Raw genomic sequence first — 23,375 nt, forward strand, 5'->3', positions numbered from 1 at the left:
TTAAATTATTGTTATTATTATTATAATTACTATGTACCATTGCTGCCTTTTAAAGTTGGTAACTAGCTATGAAAATTGTATTCAAAGTTATGAATTCTGCAATCTAGCTAATACAAAATAAAACCCGCTTGCCAGCATTACTATTTTAAGTATGGATGATGGGAAAGTAATAATTAAGATGTGGTCTAATGTAAGAAAAAACTTACATACAGGGCCACCCAGAGAAATTAAGGGGCCCAGAGCAGAGTTAAAGTGGGGCCCCAGGAGCAAGGAGGTTTCCATTCTGAATCACAACTTCACCCAAGCTGTAAGTTGAAGACGAAAAAAAAAAAAGGTCATCGCATGCTGACAATGACAATAGCCACTCCTCACTGACCATATCTCCTTATTTATAAGCTTGCTACACTGCTCCTCTGAAGAATACTGTGACTGCTCTATTAGAGTATTTAGATCTGACTGCTCTATTAGATTATATCGATCTTTTAAACAGGTATTCAAGGGGCCCTTCGTGGGTCAGGCTGGATCCCAGGGAAAAATTGCCCAATCCCCCCCCCCCCCCCCCCCCGTGGGCAGCCCTGAAATTTACATACAGTAGCTAACAAAAATCTAACTACTACTACTACTACTACTGTTGTCTTTGCTAAAATAGCCCTTACAAAATATCACCTAAAGTCAGTCAAACATGCTATCCTATTTTGTTTATGTCTCTAGTTCCACCATAGAAGTTATTTCACCATGTCTGGTAGCTACAGCCTGTGAAGAAGGTGTACTAATATCACACACACACACACACACACACATCCTTTATGTTGACCTGTTGGTCTTGTCCTTCATCATCATCACTATCATCATCATCAGTCATTAGAGGGGTGGTCCCATATCCATTAGATGATTGTGACCTTTTTCTCTGTGACCTTGTGTGTATGTACAAAACAATAAAAGTAATAGCTGCTAAAATTCAATCTCAAAAATTTATTGTATAACTAATATTATTACTGGAAAAAAGAAATGCATTTAACATTATATAAAAACTGACAAATTTATGTATCCTATTCAGGGTTAATTTTGCTATTATTTTGTTCTCAATAATATGTAATGACACTCATTGCCATGTGTAGAGTACATGTACAACTCACCTACAGTAACACACCACCAGGATTACAACAGTTATCAGAATTACTATAACTACTAGTCCACCAACACCTCCACCAACCAGAACAATAATATTAGTAGTGTCCCCATCATCATTAGTGATCAGTGAAACTGTGAAGAGCAAGTTATGATGCAACATAACATTATTGTAATGGAGCAGACCCAACAAAGAGAGTTGGGTAACTTTGGGCAACAAAAGTTATACTGTGTATGGCATAAATATCATTCTGGAATGTCTTGGGGCATGCACCCAGAAAATCAATCAAGTTCTGAGATAGTAATAAATAACTACAGTATTTAACAGATATCAAAATAACCATTCTATTAAAGTAGTTGGCTGCTCTATAAAGCACTCTGTATTAAGGACACTCAATACCAACAAAAGGTGCCCTGATTTTCCACATCAAAAGGATACTTTGGGACCATTACCAAGTGTCTACATTATGCAGGTATACTTATTTTCAAGTGGGGACTCATGGCCCCTCTGCACCTCCCTTCACTCAGTCTCCACTACTACCTCTGGTGTTTAACAGTCTTTTCTTTTACAGGTATATATACTGTAACACTTGTATAACACTTATTAAAGACCTGTAGGTTTATAAGCATGTGTACACACCTTACCATTTAAGGGATGACTATCCATAAAAGAAGATGATCCACCAGTTTTCACTCCAACTACTACTGAGTACAAAGTGTGACTGACTAAGTTAGTGAATACAGCAAAACTATTATTAGTTATCACAGTGTTAGTATCAAGCTGTCTCCTCTGCTGAGACAATTGAGAGAGTACTACTTTATACTGTGGAAACCCTCGAGCTTCTATAAGACTCAATGGAGTCCAAGTGATGTTAACTCTTGTTGAGCTCAACTGGGTAGCTTGTAAATTCTCTGGTGCTTTAGTTGGTGCTAGTTCGCCACTGAAGAATACCACATACTCACCCAAAACTCCCATACCAACACTTGTGAATGCCACTACTCTCACTTGATAAGGAGTACCTGGGTCTGGAAGGAGACAATAAAAAATGCTGACTATGTATACATTCTGTGAAAGTTGCATTAAACTCATACAGTCATATTACTGTACATTTTCATACACTTACCTAAATTCTTAATGGTATAACTCCTATCAATACTCTCCAGCCTAGTGTGTACTGCAGTAGAGTAATCACGTTCATATATTTGATACATCACTTCATATGATGTGATAACTCCATTAGGTTGTAGGGGTGGTCTCCACATAACTATCACCTCAGTGTTGTTTAATGTAGTCTGTATGCGAAACTGTACTATTCCAGGAGCTACATAATATGAAGAAATGTGTGCATTATTAAACACAGTACACACAGTGTACACTCTACCTATACTAGTGGTTCTATCAACTATGCATATAACTGAGATGACACCATCAGAAAGGTACCACATATCAGGGGCAGCGGAACCGTGTAGACAGGGTAGGCAACTACCTACCCAAATTTTAGTGGTAGCTATTGAGCCATGTTCCAAGAAAGCAGTCTGGTCGCTCTGGTTTTCCAGGATCACTTTTGAATATTGTCACTCAAGATACTCTAATAGAACAGTCAGTGATACCCCAATAGAGCAGTCAGTGACTACCAGTATTTATTCCATTAGGGTATATTTTTAGCAGTTAATAGTCATATTATTTTTATAAAAATGAAATTGTCTCCAGATTCAACTCAGAAAACAATCTTTTGAAATTTTTTTTGCTAAGCATGTGCCAAATGTTGCACAACTATGATGCTGGTGCTGGTCATAAAAGTATATGTGTGACCTTATTTGCAAAAGGTAACTTTTTCACACATTTGACATACCAGCAAACAAAATGTCATAACTGTTGACTCCTTGTACTGATTGACTTTCCTTTTGTATCAAAATGTAGCCACATAATGTAGGCATACGCATGAAAAAGTACAGACATGTGCTTGCAATTACACAAAAGTTACAAAGTTTGAAAGTTGAAAAATGGGTCAAATTTTATGTGTGAAAAGGTACCTTTTTGCAAATCCGGTCACATATGATCTTACAGTTGCCTATCCACCTTATAGATGCTTCCTCCACCCCTGAATATTAATTTAGCTGCAGAGCTTTACAATTGCAAAGTTAGCTTTTTAAAGTGGTGTAAAATGTTGGCTAACAAATAGTCTGATGAAAGAAATTTTAGAATATTGCCCATTCCAATCCTTGAGTACATATTTCTTACGCTGTAATTTTCACTCCTACTTATTACTGGTCATCCCTTCCTGATAACTAGCCAAATTATGATACATGTAGGCTTGAACCAATTATGCTTTGAAAATAGCATATTTTGTTCTCAAAAATCCAGCCTAAATAGTATGCTTTCAAAATCAAGATTATGCTCTAGAGGTGGCTGTTTTGTAGAGTTACTGTATATATATATATCAGCCTTCCTGACTGCTCTATTAGAGTATCTCAATTTCTGGCAGTGTGATGTGTGAATAATCAGCCAAGAAACAATAAAATATACTCATGTGTAGTGCGTTCATGTTTTGCTGTATTCTTGGCACACTTTGGACATTTTAAGTAAAATTTTGAAAATCGTTTTATTATGCTGGCATAATGCTTGATGCTTTTGCTGGCCTATTATGTTTGAAATTATGCTGGTATGATTGGTAGGCACATATGCTTGAGGACAACTGTGCAAAATCTTTCAGGGATGTAAACTTGCACCAATACTTTCATGGCCTGTCAACCACAAGCAACCATCAAGCTGCCTACAAACAAGCTGTACCATACAATACCTGCTTCTCTTGTTCTGTTCATCATCACATTACTGTTCCCACTTGTTCCTCCTCCATCATTAGTAGCAGTGATGGTCACTGTGACTAACTGATATGGAGCCAGTCCAGTAATATCATAAGATTGTATCTATAACACATGTAAAAGGTTTTAACATGATCATAACAAATAGACTCATTAGAAACTTACCGTTCTACCATTATATTGAACATCAGTTATTACATTACTGCCATGATCAATGTTATATGTGAGAGTGTAACTGATCAATACTCCATTAGGTTGTGTTGGTGCTCTCCAGGTAACATGAACTGACTGACTATCAATTGTAGTGACTGACAGTATCACTGGAGGATTGGGAGCTGTGAGGAATTGTCAGCATTTAGAATTTTGCAGTAGATCAAGTACACATTGTACCTTTATAATCAGTTGTTACAGTGATGGGATCACTCACTGGTCCATCAGATCCACTAACAGCATATGTGACCGGATTTGCGAAAAGGTACCTTTTTCACACACAAAATTTGACCCATTATTTGAACTTTGAAGCGTCATAACTTTTTAATTATAGCATACCATTGCCTGAAAGTTTCCACGAGTGTGGCTATGGTATCTGGCTGCAATTTGATACCAAGTGCAAGTTAATCAGTGTAAGGATTCAAATGTTACATTATTTTGTTTGCTGGTATGTAAAATGTGTGGAAAAGGTACCTTTTCGCAAATCCGGTCACATATATTGTACAAGTGTATGTGGTGTGCGGAGTTAGTCCAGTAACTGTTCCTTGTGTAGCAGTACCAGTGATGTTTGCATGATATTGCTGTATATAAAATTATTGGATAATTTGTTATACGGATATGTGTAGTGCACGCTATGTGTCATATAAGGACTTTGTGTGATACTAGTAACTGTCAACTAATAATTACAGTTATTCAAATACATAAAATTATTGTATACCTGCAAACATTACAGTAACAATTATTCTGTAGTCGGTTATGGAAATTACACTTCACCGTGCATGAATAGGATATTAAGCTGAAGCATTGATAATTGGATAGCTAGTGAGTGCTGGTGGGGTTTAATTAGTTTCATATACAATGCTTCCTTCAATAAGCAACAAAATCTATATAGCTCAATTTTCAGAGCACTTCCATCATTGTGTTCCATAGTATGTTCACATTGAGCTGATATGCAGCAAAGAAAGAAAAGTGTTATTATTTTTCTCTAGAGAAATGACATTTCAGCCATCTAGATGATTAGTGATGACAAAGAGCAGACATGTCCAGTTTAGCTTCATTACACATTTGGGAAACTCCTGTACCAGACAATGAATTTTAAGGCTTCCCATTGGTGAAAACTTTGATTGGTCATATACAAAAGGTTAGACATTCAAATGAAATGATTATGGAACAGGTCCCATGTTTTGCTTTAGTTTTGTGTAAAAACTATTTTTGTATGATTTTCAGTGAACTAAATTTAAGTTACTGCTTATAAAGGCATCTCGATCTTCTGGTAGGTACAGGTATAGCCATGTTCTCTGAGGCTTAATACATTTTATCTGATAACCAATAGCTACAGTATTAAGACAGCAAGCTTCACAGTTGATGCCTGAAAATTTTGGTCAGTATCTCAAAGATATAACTGCACAGCGAAATCCACTTTTGTATACTTTTGCATCTGAAAATTATTTTACAATAAAAATAAAGCAAAATTTGGTACTACAAATGAAAATCCATCCATTGGTTATTTTCAAGATCAGCAAAAACCTATCATTATGATATAGGTTATTATGTGTACTTTGAAACATTTCTTACATTTCATGTTTACTTGGCTGTCCATGAAATTTCCATCCATAAAATTGAGCAATTTAGTTATGCCATAATAGCATAAGTAGTATGTGTGTGAGGGGGGAGAGATGGTTCCATGACTTTCCTCCTTGAGACCTGGATGGTCCTCCTGTGCATTAGTAGTCCTGTCCCAAGAGGATTTGCCTACACTAGATTCAAGTGTGCACAGACATGCCAGTGCTGGCTCACTGAGCAGCAATACTGTAGCTGTGTTTTGCATGGCTACTCAGGGCCGTAGCAAGGTATGTTGAAGTGGTCCGGCCAATTTTCTGTGAGATAGCTAGCAGCTGGTCACAGTTGTGTGCACACAACTGACATGTGAAGCATGGAGCTGCTAGAGGGTCTGGGGGCATGCCCCCCCCCCCCCAGGAAAAATTTTAAAAATTAGCACTCTGAGATGGAATCTGGTGCATTTTCTGACTAGTTTTTGACACTTAGACTATACTGTACCATTTATTTCATATTTTATGTATGCTACATTATTTGGCATATAATTGTAGCACATGCACATTGAAAATGATTTGGTTATGGTCATGAACATGATGTACTTATAATGTAATAATAGTGTTACAACTGAAATGATGAGAAATGCTAGTTATATAATAATGCAGGGTGAAAATCAATTACAAAAGGCTATAAGAGGCTACAAAAGGCTATAAATCAATTACAAAAGGCTAAGATTTCTAAAGGCTACTTTGGCATCTTTCCAATTAGAAAACCCTGTGGATATAAAGGCCTTGTCTGCACACCTACTAAGATTTAACGTGTTCTTCCTTACTGCCTTCATGCAAAGGTAACAAAACGCTAAATCCTTACTTTCATCATAGTGCAGCCACGTATGGCTGTCGAACCAACTTGCATTACATCCCCGCTTAACCACTTTTTTACTTCCAAACGAACGAAGTGGAAAATGGAATGAACGAGGCTGGTGAGGAGCATCAAGTATTTGTGGATAGTTGAGACTGTCAGTGTGACGCTGTGATACGAGGGACGTGGCGAGCTGTGACGGGGAAGAATCGTCTTGTGATGCGAGGCGGGAACCTGATGTGGCAAGCTGTGATGGGGAAGAATTGTCTTGCTTGGATGATGGCACCAATGATGACGATGGTGAAGATACTGTAGATGATGATGAAGGGGATGAGGTAAACGCAGAACTTGGCTTTGAAAACCAGGAGAATAACGTTGCCATTTTCAGCTGCCGTATTTATCGAAATGCATCAAAATAATTGAAATTACGAATTCAAACAATACAATTATTGTAGGGTTGCAAAGTGGTCCGGCCATGGCCGGACAAACCGGACCGATTCCTACGGCCCTGCTACTTGCTTTGTGTGTATCTCTGTGTGTGTTCACAGATGTGTGGGGGTGTATCCAGGATGTTTCCAAGGGGGAGTGATCATGAGTTATAGGTGCATGAGTCTGGGGCACAGTCCCTAGCCACTGGTGCATTTTGAACCTTAAAATTTTTTAAATTTCACTAGATTTGTGATTTAGTGGATAGTACACTGTAAATACTATTTTCAATAAATTAAGTTCTTTGCTTGCTTTCATTTAAGTCCTAAAATTATTGTTTTATGGCTGGTGGGGATTTGTAGTGATCCTTCAATTGAAATGAAAATCTCAAGATTTAGCTGCTAAATCATTCTTTAATCACAAGTTAGTCTAACATCTAAATTATTTTTATATCCATTTTAACGTTGTGTTCCATTATGAACATTCTATTAGAGTGCTCTATTTCGACCTTTATAAAGAATTTTCAACACATAACCTTAATCCACGTTTTAGGAATCGGTGTGTCCTGTAAGTTTCCTGTCTATGCTGTCCTACCATATTTCTGTACTAAGACAGTCTGGTGTTACTGCTGCAGGCCTACAAATTAAAATTTTATAAGGGGTTTCTGGAACCCCCTAAATACGTCCCTTATGTGTGTGCATGGTCGTGTATGTGTGTGTGTGTTTGTGTGTGTGTGTGTGTGTGTGTGTGTGTGTGTGTGTGTGTGTGTGTGTGTGTGTGTGTGTGTGTGTGTGTGTGTGTGTGTGTTCCATTTCATTCCTTACCACAAAGCTACTATCTGTTTCATAACATGTGATGATGTACCATCTTACTACTCCATTAGCTTCCTCATTACTCAAAGCATTCCACCTGAAAGTAACGGATGTTGACTTAGTGGAAATAGCTCTGAATCTCCTAGGAGCCACCACTGGAGCTCTAAGTGCTAAATAATAGTAGTATAAAATGGCACATTAATGGAAACATTATGATGTCTGGTATTAATATTTATCTAATTTGTCAAAAAACCGAGTGGCACCAAAGGCAAAGCCTGTACAAGGGTGCTTCCCAAGACACAAAACACAACAAATTACAAAATATCAACAGTACAGTTACAGTTACACAAACAAATTACAATTTTTGAACAAATTACAATTACTGAAGTTAACAATGACAAAACAACAGATACACAACAGGATGAAAATAGGGATATGGTAGGGATCACTACATGAATAAGTGATTAAACAAGGAAGATCAAGTGAAAATTTAATCTCTGCTTTAGTCCAAACTATGTAGCTATAATAATAATAAGCAAAGTGATTAGTTACATGTGTTCTGCAAAATACACAGAATACGTGAAGCTAGCTTAATGCTTATTTAAATTGCTGGAAGCATAGTGATATTGTATTCTTTGCACCAAAAATATACGTACTATATATACAGCACTATTTACTGTATACGAATACTACACATGGTCTGTTAAGCACCTCGAGGAATTTCATGGCATCTAAATACATGTACACTCTTTCAGTAAAGTGTTGATACTGATGTTAATGCCTTGTTGTGGTCTCCTGGCATTAAGTAGAAGATGAAAATTTGATTGAAGATAAAAGGATGGCAAAGCCCAGAGGGCGGGCAGGCATTCATACAGTAGGAATCATAAAAGGGACATTCCACCTGTAAGTTTATTGAAAATGGTAATATAGCCGTGCACTGCTTTATTTGGTCTTGTGCTTGTAGTTAAACAGTAAGGCAGTGAGGAAACAGAAAGGGACAAAATAGATTATTTTTACCTGGCCATTTTCTTGTTTGAATGCAATAAGACTATTCTGTAAAGTTATCATCGCATTATGATGGTTTTCAGATGTGCCAATTTTATTGTAGCAATTTTATTGGCATCCATCACTTTAGGGGGAACTCTACTAAACAGCACTACCATACTGTTTGATAACATTATATATGTAACTGTGCTAACTTCAAACATCCACACACCAGGATCACCCACATTACTGGTCTCAGTGATACTGAGAATATCTTGAGATAGTGATCCAGGAATGGTGATGAAATTGATACCATCACCAGCATTAATTCCAGCCATAGCTTCACCACCACCCCACTGTAAGTCCTCATACAGGAATATCACAAAAGATTTAGTTCCACTGGTAGCAAGCACACATTGAAAGGTGTCAACCTACATGTAGTAGTAGTACAATGAAACACAGTATCATTTAAAGTGTAGAAAATAGAGCACCTGTGTATGAGAATTTAGAAAATATTAAATGTTGTGAAAAACTTTTTGGTGGAGTGGTAATTGTTCTATTAGGATAGGTCAGAGTATTGGGTATAACATTTCCAGCACTTTAAATGGTGAAGCTATATTACCCCTAAGACCATTAATGTCACAATATTGACCAGTGATGAACATGAGCTATTTGTATAACAAGTAATACCAGATTCTGATTATTAGGCATATATTGTCAGTTGGGTGTACATGGAAACTTGTGGTATACACCTGTTGTTAAGCATATATAAATATACAGAGGAATCTCTTTTGGATTTCTATTATCAGGGGACCTCCATCGTCTGCACAACCCAAAGTAGTTATGTGGTTAAACATGTGCACTCCTGTGAGTACATATAAGGCACTTCTAGTAACATGAGCTTCAAAATACGGTGTGTTAATTGGAAGGTGGTGATTGATGAGAATCAAAATAAGACTACAGACTAAGAATTAATTGCCATGGATGATGTTTAGCTGAAAGAAGACAGAATGGATCAAATACCATACACTTCAATATGTAGCTGTACTTATATATGTAACAGTAGTCAGTAGTATGTACATGCACTGTAGCTAACTGGTATTAGGTGTTTAATGACGATTCTACTGTTTTTGCCAATTCCACCGTTTCCACCATTCTACTAAATTTCCTTTCCCGAAGCCTAAAGGTTGCTGTTTAACTGTTAGGTGGCTTGTCTATTTTACTATTAATAATCACCACTTAGTTGTTAGGTGATAATACAATTTTACAGCCCAGGGGAGTGACCATGACTGCTCAGTAGTAACTTCCTTCTCTGGCCATTAAACTTTATAGCACTAACTGATTGCAATAATAACATTACTTGTATTTAAAACAGTTACTTTAGCTTATCATACAGTATGGTAGTGCTGTATATTAGGGATCACGGAGGTTTGGGTCTTTCTGGCCAAAAAACCAACTTCACAATACCAACCTAGAACCTCGGAAGTATGGTTTGGTAAAACCAAGCCCAAAAGTATCTTCAGTATGACCCTGATAAATTGTTACAAAATTTTAAAGAATTTTATTCAATGGAATTTTCTACTGAATGACTAAATTCTTGCCTGCCTATCTGCCTGCCTGCCTGCTTCCTGCATACCTGATGCCTTCAGACAAGCATAACTCAATAATGGCTGAGACTTCAACATCATTTCGTCTTGAGATGTACCTTTTGGCATACTGAAGTACGCATCTTGGACTTACCTTTGTCCTTATTTGTTTCCCATTTCTTTTTGCCGACTGCCCAAGGTGTCAATTCACAGTAGTGTGATGTATGGCTTCTCAACCTTTGTAAATGAGAATCATCCATATTTTCCATGGTGACTGGATTGATTGCAGAGGCACTTCTGATACTGTCCATCATTTGTATCACTGTATAACAGGCTGAAAATAGGTGAAAGCAAAGCGTAATGGCCACTTACTTTCTAGTCAGTAGTTGATGGTTTGGGTGCACGAATCATCTGTATATTTGTGGTGACTGGATTTATTGCAGAGGCACTTCTCCTACTGTTCTTTGTTTGTAACACTGTGTAACGGACTGAAAATAGCTGAAAGAGAAGCATATTGACCAACTCACTTTTGGGTTAGTAATTGATAGCTGGGGCACGTGTTCAGTAACTCTGGCACCATCTTTTCATAATCATGTTACTTATAGAACCTTGCATGGGTGATATCAATGGAAAAAGTGTACTTTAAATTTCATAAAGTACACTCTAGGGCAAACAGTGCTTTATTGCCCACAAAGAGTGCTTTATTGCAATGCAAAGTGTGCTTTAATCATACAATAAATCACTCTTTGCGGTGCAATAAAGCACTCTTAGTGGGCAATAAAGCACAGTTGCCCACATGCTTTAATGCAGGCTAATATCCCGTGGCACTCCTGCCAGCATGACTAATCACCCAAGCCAGTGAAGGCTGAAGCCCTCACCGTGCTGAGATGTCAATCACCCCAGCCAATACAACGTTCTACCACTGGATTGCTTTTATAGACATAATGTCTAAATGCTTTGATGATGGGTGGTAGAAGGTAACGTTGCTGTTACGTTTGTTAATGTAAATGGACAAGTCCTGGAGATATATCACGGCAATACTTCACCATGTGTCACAATAGAATCAATTGTGGGTTTTGACCAAAACCCGCCAAAATACACAATGAACGTCTACTACATGCATGCCAAACTATGGTGAATTACGCATGAGTTACTTTGTTAAACTAGTTTTGGCTCATCCAGGCTGCTAATAATTCAAGCAATGCGTGTTAATTATGAGTCCTAGCAAGAGTTCATAATACATATATTTAGGAGAGTATCCAACACTGTACTACCCATTCAAAATGCACTGGTAATGATGTTACACAATAGTCGTTATCGCCAAAGGTGTTAACTTGCTTCAAGAGCTATAAGGGCCTTGAAGTGCTTGCAGGTCTTTGCTTTGGTATATCAACGCCTATCAACAAGTCTTTCAAGGCAAAGCCATGTGTTAGAGTTTACTGAAATTATACTAAAATATTCAGATATGCTACACAATGTTGCACAATTATTACACAGTGCGTTTTGAAGGGGCAATACAGGCATTGGATACTCTCCTAAATATGTGAGGGGGCATAGGAAAAGGAACCTACGTATAGTGGTTAACATGGAATTTGAGTTATACTAATCAAAGAATTCTACAACTCACCAGCTATTCATATTTCAAGTCAATGCTCAATTGTTTCACATAGTTATGAAGAATTTAAATGCAAGTGTGATTTCCCAATGTATGTAATTTACTATAATTACCTAATAATAAACGGAAATTTACTGACTTTTACTCAAAAGTTTAAAAGTCTCTATAGGTACCTTTTCCTATGCCCCCTCACACATATATATTATGAACTCTTGGTCCTAGTGAGCTACATGACTAGAAAGACCATAAATCATTCAAAACATTGCCTTGCTTGTGCTATATGAAAATAAAACACTTGGCGCTTGGCCTTGACACTAATAAAGCACTTGGCTTTGCCTCGTGCTTATGTATTAGCATCTCGGCTGTGTGCCTCGTGCTTTATTTTTCATATAGCACTCGCGGCAATGCTTTAACATAATTATACAAAAAGGTAAACAAGCAAGTATAAGGAAAAATTTGGAATTTAAAGTTTGGTTAGGGATCTTAGAAGGATTGACTGAAGTAGGGATTAAATGTTCACTAGTATATCTGCAGGTGTAGGCAACCTCCCTTGTTTCTCTACTTTTTATATGATCATCCCTAATCAAACTTTTTTTTAAATTCCTTATACTTGTTAGCATGTATTTCTTAGTTAAGGACATTTCTGAGATACGGACAGTGCTAAGTACCAGACTGCCTGGATAAGAGAGGTTCCACTGTATACATAATTATACAAAATTGAATCGATACTGCAACCTAGTGCTATGTAAATAGAATGGCAGAAAAAGACTGATAGAACAAACTATAAGTGTTACAATGCACTTGATTCCTTTATGTGTCTAGCAGATGCTACTATATGTAACAACAATCATAAGCACAGATGCCTAAATAATGTGCATGGTATCAATTTTTTTAATTTGATTTCAGAAACTGACCCAAACCGCACGTTAGCAGTTTCAAGGTAAAGATTTCAAGCCATTATCATCACACAGGATAGTAAGTAAAATTTTCACAAAAGACACAAAAATTTATTACATTTTATATACAATAAAATAATGTCTGTTGAGTTTAAAATGTTGAGAGTAGTGTACTATAGTCTGGTCTAATCACAAGAGCTCCCATAAGGGAGGATGGGAAGGGTGTTGAGGCTGGCAAAAATTAGGTTCAAAGGACAATGATTGAAGGCTAGAGATAAATAATGCAGCAAAATCAACATGCCAGCTGTATAAGGCCATCCACCTGCAGACCACTGTTTCCGATCAAGCCAGGTCCTTTCCAAAATCAGAAATCAAGTTTGTCATACTATTCAGAAGGGAAATTCTGTTAAGTTTGAAGAACATTGAGGCATAAAACCAATATGTTGGCACTAGTTAAATTTGTCCAATGTGCATGCAGTTTTATAAAAATCCGGTTATAATTATTTACTAACCTATTATGGAAATCATGTCTAAAGGTGTATATAAAGACATTAGAGCTGGGCGATATACTGGTATTGTTAGAAATCTGTAATATTTAAGTGATACTGGTTGTGATATCACTTGCTTTTTTAATACCGCCATACCGTCTGGGCACTATGGCCTCCCTGTGGGCTTGTTTCATCCCATATTTAGAAGGTAACCAGATATGTGGCAAATGTTTGTAGGCAGGTGCTGATGTAGTCAGCTAACCAAACTATGTAAACAAGTTTGTCTGTGGTAATTTGTACCTGAGATTTGCTGAGCTACCTTGGATATTTGGTGCTTCTGTTGAGGTAAAGTGGCAGTTACTTCAATATCAATGGTTTTTACATTGATACCATGATATTTAGTAATACCGTGATACTTTTTATGGAAGGAAAATAAATTTGCTATTTTTTAATACCGCCCAGTACTAAAAGACATCTTACCTTATTGGTTCCTTCAGGAAAATAACCAACTCTATCCCATGTTGCAACTAATAAGTTTTCAACTGATACAACTTGAGAACTAGGAAAAGCTGTTCTTATTTGTTCAGTTGCTCTAACAAGGAGATCATCATCAGTGGTTTGACGATAGTAAATATCTCCAGTTCCTCTAGTGTCAACATCAGCCCAATATGGTGCAATGATCTTATCAGTTCCAGTCAGTGGTAATGGACGTACAACAGAGTCATCAAAGTCACTACTTAAACTAATGACTCCATTAGCATTCACCTGCATAACACACGTACATGTAACAACTGCCATATTCTTCAAACAGTATTGTAACTATAATGACCATACAATAGATAAAAGAATCAGAAACACCATACAAACAATTACTTATTAAGGCTTTACACCACAAGTACTGAAGGTATGTAGGACACCTGGTACTATATGGCCTGGAACAAAGAGCAAAAGGATATGTTTTGAATAACTTTTACAAAGATCAATGATATACTCTAATAGAGCAGTCAAAACTACCCTAATAGAACAGTCATAATGATATACTATTTTTAAAATTGTTATTCTATAACAGCAGTAACTTAAATTTTATCATTTTAATAGCGTAATTTAGCAACTTGCTATAGAATTTTTCCTACTAATTGGAGAATTAGAGTATGCGATTGTAACATTATGCACTATCTGAGTAGACATAAACCGAAGGGAACCAAGCATAATTATTATTGAAAATCTAATAAATTTTGAAGCATTTTAATGTTCAAAACTTATCAGCATCTGGAGTTGTGCCCCCAGCCCCACTGCACTTAAACTCATTACTAAATCTAGAAACAATCCTGGATATACACCACTGAGTACACCAGTGTTGTACATCATTATTATAATAAATTGTCAATCAAAATGTCACTACCTCCAAATTTCAGTATCTAAAAGACAAACGTGTGCTAAAATATTCAGGCCTGATTAAAGTGATACATTTAGAAGTTGAGTGACACTATACTGTAAGTACTGTAATGCAGAATTACAGACACTTTACAATGTATTACATACATATGCACTCCATTCAGAGTGGCCATAAAACTTAAAGGTTGGAGAAAGATATATTGCCGATGAGCTTCCATCATCAGTTGAATATACTCTATCATCACCATGATTATATCCAAATGGATACAGCTACAAGAGAAATGTATAGGAAAGTTAGTATATTACATACATAAATTATCTGCTGATGGAATTGGAGTGTTTCATTGTAGATTTGCAATTGCTCTACCACACTAGCTTCACTCCTTAAACCTTGTAGCTATACTAGTGGCCGTATAGTTAATCAAGACACACGGTAGTGTGTCGTGCGGCCCAAGAAGCCGGCGCGCAACACCCGTAAGTATATTGACAGGAAGAAAGAAAACGCAATTTTCGCACCTCCGTAGCTCTATGCTGCCTTGATGAAACAAGACGATTTTTGTTGTGTACACTCCCTTCACCTTCAGCACTCCACATTCCAAATTTGAGCGAAATTGCTTCAAGCGTTCCCGAGATATGCGACTTCAACAATTGGCTTAGTTTTTTCGTTTTTTTCTTCTTATTTTTCTTCCTCTTTTTGCACACTTACAAAAACTGCTATAAAACGCGAACGCAATATCCGATTGCCTTGAAATTTGGCACACAGAAGGGGGATATAAAGGCGCATCTCTGTACCAACTTTGGCTAGAATACGATAAACAGGAAAAGAGTTATGAGCGATTATTCACGAAAAATAACACCAATATGTTGTCACGCCTACAGGGTAAACCGCGTATGGTAAGAAGCTGAAACTCGGTGGGTGAATAGGTTAACTATTGAACCTCAAACCTTTTGTGGTTTGAAAGAAATCGAGCTAAAAACCAGGAAGATACAACGAAAAAATCAACAGTGTGTAACAATTACGCAATCGAGATTAGCTAATAAAAAAACTACTACTTGCCATGCCTACCAGATAAACCGCTTGGGGTAATGCTTTGAAAATCGCTGTATAGATGGAGTAATCATCTTAGAAAGGCTCTTCAATGGTGTAGAAGAATCAGACTTAAAGCCACGGAGTTATAACACGAAATCCAACAAGTGCGAGATCGAGATACTCTAATAGAGCAGTCATCCTAATAGAGCAGTCACCCTGAAGAGAATTCAAAAGATCAGCTAGAAACAAGTAACTTGTACAGAGATCAGCTACAAACAAGTTACCCTGTAGAGAGATCAGCTACAAACAAATCTCCCTGTAGAGAGATCAGCTAGAAGAAGTTACCTTGTAGAGAGTTCAGCTACAAAGAAACCATCATGTAGAGAGTTCAGCTGCAAACAAATCACCTGTAGAGAGTTCAGCTACAAACAAATCTCCCTGTAGAGAGATCAGCTAGAAGACGTTTCCTTGTAGAGAGTTCAGCTACAAACAAATCACCCTGTAGAAAGATCAGCTAGAAGAAGTCACCTTGTAGAGAGTTCAGTTACAAAGAAACCACCATATAGAGAGTTCAGCTACAAACTAGTGACCTTGTAGAGACATCAGTTACCTTGTAAAGAGTTCTGCTACAAAGAAACCATCATGTAAAGAGTTCAGCTGCAAACAAATCACCTGTAGAGAGTTCAGCTACAAACATATCTCCCTGTAGAAAGATCAGCTAGAAGAAGTCACCTTGTAGAGAGTTCAGCTACAAAGAAACCATCATGTAGAGAGTTCAGCTGCAAACAAATCACCTGTAGAGAGTTCAGCTACAAACAAATCTCCCTGTAGAGAGATCAGCTAGAAGAAGTTTCCTTGTAGAGAGATCAGCTACAAACAAATCACCTAGTAGAAAGATCAGCTAGAAGAAGTCACCTTGTAGAGAGTTCAGTTACAAAGAAACCACCACGTAGAGAGTTCAGCTACAAACTAGTGACCTTGTAGAGACATCAGTTACCTTGTAGAGAGTTTAGCTAGAAGAAGTCACCTTGTAGAGAGTTCAGCTACAAAGAAACCATCATGTAGAGAGTTCAGCTGCAAAGAAATCACCTGTAGAGAGTTCAGCTACATACAAATCTCCCTGTAGAGAGATCAGCTAGAAGAAGTTTCCTTGTAGAGAGTTCAGCTGCAAACAAATCACCCTGTAGAAAGATCAGCTAGAAGAAGTTACCTTGTGGAGAGTTCAGCTACAAAGAAACCATCATGTAGAGAGTTCAGCTGCAAACAAATCACCTTTAGAGGGTTCAGCTACAAACAAATCTCACTGTAGAGAGATCAGCTAGAAGAAATTACCTTGTAGAGAGTTCAGTTACAAAGAAACCATCATGTAGAGAGTTCAGCTGCAAACAAATCACCCTGTAGATAGATCAGCTAGAAGAAGTTACCTTGTAGACTGTTCAGCTACAAACATTCACCCTGTAGAGAGAGCAGCTAGAAGAAGTCACCTTGTAGAGTGTTCAGTTACAAAGAAACCACCATGGAGAGTTCTGTGATAAATATATGTATTATATATATAATTTGTACATTTACTGATAAAATCAGAAATATTTAAAGTACATCTGCTTCACCTTTTCTTCTTCCTGTGGTAAAGAAAAAAAAGACAGGTTAAAAGAGTCCCAAAGCTGGCCATAGGCTGGCTTTAGGGTATACAAATACAAAAAGAAATGAAATCTAATCCAAAACAGCCAAGCTGTAAAAAAACAGTGCGGCCCTCAAAAAGGCTATGGTGAAAAAAGATGTGAAATCCAAGGTGGCGGCCAAGAAATGGCTGTGATGGTAGGTTAATGGTAAAAATTTTAATAACGGCAATTTAGGTGAATTTTTTTGCCAAGACCAAGTGGCACAAAAATTCACCTGAATTGTCGTTATTAAAATTTTTACCATTAACCTACCATCACAGCCATTTCTTGGCCGCCACCTTGGATTTCACATCTTTTTTCACCATAGCCTTTTTAAGGGCCGCACTGTTTTTTTACAGCTTGGCTGTTTTGGATTAGATTATTACTATTATTATTATTATTAGCACTTTATTATTATTATTAGCGCTTTACAGTGACCAGCACTGAAGGTCTGACAGCAACATGTGCTGTAGCCTTAGGATTACCTAACCTACAAGGACTTAGATCTAGTGACTTGACTTACTGACTTTACAGTGACCAGCACTGAAGGTCTGACAGCAACATGTGCTGCAGCCTTAGGATTACCTAACCTAATTTCAGGGACTTAGACCTAATGACTTGATTTACTGACTGACTGATAAGGTGTAACAGAAAAGGGGCCAAAGTAAGGAAAAATATCCCAGGATTCAAACTGCAGGTCACCCAATGTCTAGTCGGGGCCACACTCAGTCTTCCTCCAGGAGGGATGGATTTTCTTCCTTAAACCTAAAGTATTTATTATTAGCACTTTACAGTGACCATTATCTAGAAAGAGTTGATGCATTTGTGCTATACATTAATATCCAATTAAAGAAGTTGTAGCACATAGGTGGTCTTTCAATACAGGTGGTCACTAATACAGTTGTACTGTACCTAGAGACCTACACACTGTAAGACAAACCTAGCATGGCCTTATTGTGAGTGGTTATTGGAGGTATACACTCCCATACGGCAATCAAAATTCCACTACATACCACAACGTAATTTATCATATCTCTTGAGCCCATTGTGGTCCCACCACAAAAATTTTACTAAACATGGACCATGACCAAATCATTATTCACAAAGGAATTGAAAGAATTTCAAGCAGCTTTTTTTTCAAAATATACAGGATTAACAAAGTACTTTTGAACCATAATTAAGTAGATATCTCATAATTTAAGAATCACTGGATCGGTTGGTCAACAGTCTTCCACCAGTGAAAATTGTGCTAAAAATATTCACACAGTGTGAAGTTACAGTTGATTTTGTAACTTGAGATGGACCAAAATATTCAAAATATTTGTGGTCATAGATCAAAACTATCGAGTGTATGGAGCTAAAAGTTTGAATGAGTGATAAACAATACTACAAACACACCAAGTGTCATGCATAAGTGCAGGGGTTGGCAAAATAATTGTCCGATGGCAAAGAGATGATCAGATGGATATTCAACTTTTATTTATATGATGTAGGAAAGTTTTAAAGAGTAATCTCCATTAGAAAATTTTATACTTCATGTGTGACTGGAAAACCAGGTTTCGACACACATGCAATTCTTTGACTTTAACTGCTCCGTATAGCTATTGACGTACAATTTTCACACAATTCTTTCACATTGGTCAAAATTTGAAAGTGTGATAGCTTACCCTTAGATTGAATTATGGTCCTTTAAAGTCATAAATCTGGATATGTGTGAAAATCTGGTTTTGTCAAATCCAGTCACATATAGTGTTTCAAGGAACAAGTATGCACACGTTGTTTAGATTGATTGCAGTACTGTCAAGTCACATTTACAACTACAAAATTTACAAGTTAATGTAATACACTGACACAACACCAGTTCCTTGAACACCTCTACTGCGATGGCACTATGACAGACAGGCAAGTGGTAACTGCTAGGCCTGCATCAAATATGTTAGCATAATGAAAAGCATAATAGACTGGAATGTTATTCCACCAACATACTAGGTGGATATTTCAAACTATGGAGCTTAGAATACATCGATACACCCTAATAGAGCAGTCAGTGGAAACTGCAAACTGCATTGTACACAGCTCCTTAGATCAATACTCTCTAACAGAACAGTCACTTTGCAGTAAAATACTCTAATAGAGCATTCATTGATTAAAAATAATGTTCTTGTAAGCAAAAGTTGCTAACCTTAGGAGCATAATGTAAGCATAATGGGAACACTGAAAGAGCACATAGGCAAAAAATTTCGAAAATTCTTGAGAGCATTTGGACAATATTTTGAGGCATTTTGACTCAGGCCAATTAACTACCCTGTAAGTGAACACATCAAGCAAAAACATAATGTATGTATACATGTATGAGTGACTACATGATAGCTTACCTTCCGAGTAGACTCACAATAGGCACCAATATATGTTTCACTACAACTGCAATGCAATGTTGTACCATAATCTGAACAAGTCCCTCCATTTATACAAGGAGATGGATGACAAGGTACTATAGTGGATACAAAGAGTGTTACAGGTGTACATACATTTACACACAAGCTACAGTAGTCTGCACCAGAGGAGGTTGGAAGTGCAGTAAGCACTACAATTTTTTGTGTTAATCCCATTTATGAGATTGTAAGATGAGGTATAGCATTGAAGGAGGGCAGCAACATTGAATGGAGGCCTTCAACATTGAATATTCATTTCTTTGTGGTGGCCAATCGTTGCTACTCATCTGGTGGCTTTCTTCATCTTTCTAGTCTCATGTGATCCCTACTGTTTTTGTGAAGGATGATGTGATTTCTTGGGTTTTTATTCATACTATTTTCTCAACTGAAACCTTCCCTTCTGTGTCTTTCTAGCTTGTCAAAATAAAATGTTACCCGCACTTACTGAATCATGGTCTGGGTGTGAGATCTCGTGTGATTTATATGTAGCCCAAGTTTAAAAGCTATAACCTATTCAGTAAAACTTAACAGGGCTTAATGTGCCATTAACATGTACTTGTTGTACTTCATCAATCAGAAGCACCATAGGGAGGTCCAGAATGTTTTTCAATACAGAACCATTGGGCTCATGTGCATGCTTGCATCATTTCTTGGCCACCATGGACAGTATACATGTATGTACATGTTTTAACCAACAACAATACCTTGAGACTTGACATTCTTAAAATCACTTTGACCATACAGATTAACAGCAGCCACAAAAACAAGAGCATCATTGAAGTAGGGTAGTGATATTGTGTGTTGGTTAGCTGGAACATGATGATAAAATTTCCCACTAGAGTTGACTCTCTGTACAATGTACTGGTAAATGATTCCATTAGGAACAACTGGAGGTGTCCATGTGACATGGACCCTTCCATTAACTAGTGATAGTACTGCATCTTGAACTGGTGAAGGAGCTGGAGAATAGTGTACAGATAAGATGTAGTGTATATAACAGATTTCAACACACCTTGTGATGGTAGGTCAGTAGCTAGATTAAGTTTCATTCCAGCTGGAAGTGCATATGTATCAGTCCCACTAGGTCCATATATGGTAGCTCCAAATTTAACATCACCTCCTAAGAAGGTTAGTGTGTGTCTACCAGAAGGAAGACTAAGAACAGCATAGTAAGTGTGTGAGTTAACTGTCTCCCAGTTCACAGTTGCAGGATTGTTATCAAGTAATATGGGATTAATGTTAGGGTTAGTTCCCATGACAGTTAATGCAACATGAGCACCACTGTTGTTTGCATTGAAGATATAGTGATCTTCAAACTGTTCAGTTGCTGGTATAATAGTCATGAAGGTGTCTAATGGTGATTGACTGTTATCTTTGAATTGTATTATCAGAATATTGTCATCAGACTTAACTATGCAGTGATGATGAGTAATGGATAAAACAAGGTGTTGTCTAAAGCCAAGATGGTAGTTGTTACTCTCATAGTTAATTCCATTATTAGTACAGTTAATTGACACACTAGCGCCAATATCAGATGATATCAACTTGAACATGTTTCCTATCAACCCACTGACATTGGTGTGTAATATGAAACTGTTCCCCCATGAATTGAATGGAGGAATTTGAGTGATCAAAGGTGGACAATTTTCAATGCCACCAGAGCCACAATAGCAACCAGAATAAAATGATATTGCTTTATTAGCAGTTACTCTAGAACCAGTAAGATCTTCACTACTGGTAACCATCACTGACTCTCCGATATCTAGTATTGTAATGTACTCTTCTCCAGACAAAATTTTAAACCTATTAATAGTCACATTTGTACTAGGAGCTATCCTAACCTCCACATTGTTAGTTAAAGCAGTAACTCTGAAGAAACTACCATCATTAGACAGTGTAGATACTGCATAATACACAAAAGAGTGACTGGCTTGTGGATTTAACATCAACATAAGACTATAATATTTAGCTTGTGTTAGTATATTGGTGAACTCTGCACTGACCACTACTGATCCACTAGTCACTAAGTACATTACACTACCACTGACTACTGTATAAGAGTCTACCAGTAAGGGACCATCACATGTTGTACATCCAAATAGTTGACAGATTGGAATAGTGGCATTAGTATACGTATTGACATGTAACAGGATAGTGATGTCATTGTGGACACTGACTCCTCCAAATGATACCACACTTTGCTTATGCATTCTATTTGTCAAATGTGTCACTACAGTTCAAAAAAATAAATAACACTTGATATTTGATTATTCACTTACCTGGTAAAACATTCCCAAAAGCACCTAGATCACAACTACCTAAATGAATAACAGGAAACAATGTGGTTATCACCCACATTATTAATTTTATCTTATTGATATCAGAGGGAATCTTCACTTTCAAAATGCTAGCCATAAAAATACCCAAACCAAAAGAAGCCAAACTATGCTTTTCTTAGAATCTGTCTGTTTGTTAGGCACATATTAATAGAATTCGTTACATGAAATGTTTTATTTTATTGCAACATTCATCATCAGGCATGCACTGACAGAAGCAGACAAGCAAGTATGTATATATCACGTATATACATGTACTTGTAGTAACAGATTGTGTAAACATACACATCCTTGTACACAGAAATTAAGTACACACATTCAGGATTTATACAAAGGTCAATTAATACTACTGAATCATTGATGCTTAAGTCAGTTTTAGTCTTTAGGTGACATGCACATTGAATCTTGACTATCTATATACTTGTACATACAACAGTACTTGATTGTCTTACCAAGTTCTCCAGTAGTTGTTAGTGTAGGTAACTGATTATAAACTAGTGGAGATCGTGATACTACCTCTGTCATCAGTTGGAGGACATGACATTATCCAGTTATCACCAGTTATCACAGCATGTCCATCTTGACATCCATATAGCTGTCCTACAAAATTATATGATTGAATAAACTTACCTAAATATTTGTTCTCGGTTTCTTACAAGGATGCATAAACAATTTGCTAGAGCTTTCTAATGACAAATGCATTTTTTCAACAACACACAAAATTACATAAGTACTACATTGTGTAATACAGTACATATTATGTGCATGATGTAGCTACTTTTTCCTTATGGAACATCATAATATCAACATCTAATAATATTACTACATCAGTCTGAGTGTTTGATGTATAACAGAAAAAAAAATTGCATACTAGATAAAATTTAATTACTACGTATTTCAAATCCATACCTTCCACATTTAGGACATATTGTTTATTGCCATTTACACTGTATGAATTTTGTGCCACACAAAGTGGCCACACTGGTTTTCTGATGTAGGTACCACAAGTATAAGAAGACAATAATCTCACTGCATCAACACAAATTGAGCTACTGGTAAAACTTTCTACTGCGGTTGTTGACTACAAAATACAACACACAAAAATATTAACTGCTTGGAACATTGTATCAAAATTATTATT

At 36.9% G+C, this 23,375-nt stretch overlaps 1 protein-coding gene across 2 annotated transcripts; it reads right to left on the minus strand.

Moving 5' to 3' along the window:
- Positions 1-565: 565 nt before the first annotated feature.
- LOC136265023 (uncharacterized) lies at positions 566-23,283 on the minus strand. 2 transcript variants are annotated; one of them, XM_066059786.1, is made up of 19 exons: positions 23,144-23,283; positions 22,687-22,834; positions 22,178-22,216; positions 20,911-22,128; positions 20,603-20,857; positions 19,842-19,957; positions 14,926-15,048; positions 13,864-14,148; positions 9,004-9,229; positions 7,827-7,984; positions 4,655-4,742; positions 4,342-4,401; positions 4,117-4,286; positions 3,930-4,056; positions 2,253-2,450; positions 1,774-2,154; positions 1,137-1,263; positions 815-914; positions 566-753 (listed from the first exon to the last, which is right to left on the minus strand). In XM_066059786.1, the coding sequence occupies exons 2-19, from the start codon at positions 22,757-22,759 to the stop codon at positions 700-702; spliced, it is 3,798 nt and encodes a 1,265-aa protein (XP_065915858.1). In that variant the 5' UTR covers positions 22,760-22,834; positions 23,144-23,283; the 3' UTR covers positions 566-699. The 2 variants fall into 2 exon arrangements, 1 of the variants encoding a protein (XP_065915858.1); XR_010705356.1 differs by lacking the exon at positions 566-753 and having other exon boundaries at positions 892-914; positions 1,769-2,154.
- Positions 23,284-23,375: the final 92 nt, after the last annotated feature.

This window comes from Dysidea avara, chromosome 1, assembly GCF_963678975.1.
Source record: "Dysidea avara chromosome 1, odDysAvar1.4, whole genome shotgun sequence".
NCBI classification, from domain to species: domain Eukaryota; kingdom Metazoa; phylum Porifera; class Demospongiae; order Dictyoceratida; family Dysideidae; genus Dysidea; species Dysidea avara.

Coding starts and splice junctions, on each gene's coding strand:
- LOC136265023 (XM_066059786.1), bottom strand. CDS start 22,759: ATGACAGAGGTAGTATCACGATCTCCACTAGTTTATAATCAGTTACCT. Junction 19,958..20,602: donor TAAGAATGTCAAGTCTCAAG/GTATTGTTGTTG, acceptor TATCCACTATAG/TACCTTGTCATCCATCTCCT. Junction 4,402..4,654: donor ATACACTTGTACAATATATG/TGACCGGATTTG, acceptor CGGTCACATATG/CTGTTAGTGGATCTGATGGA.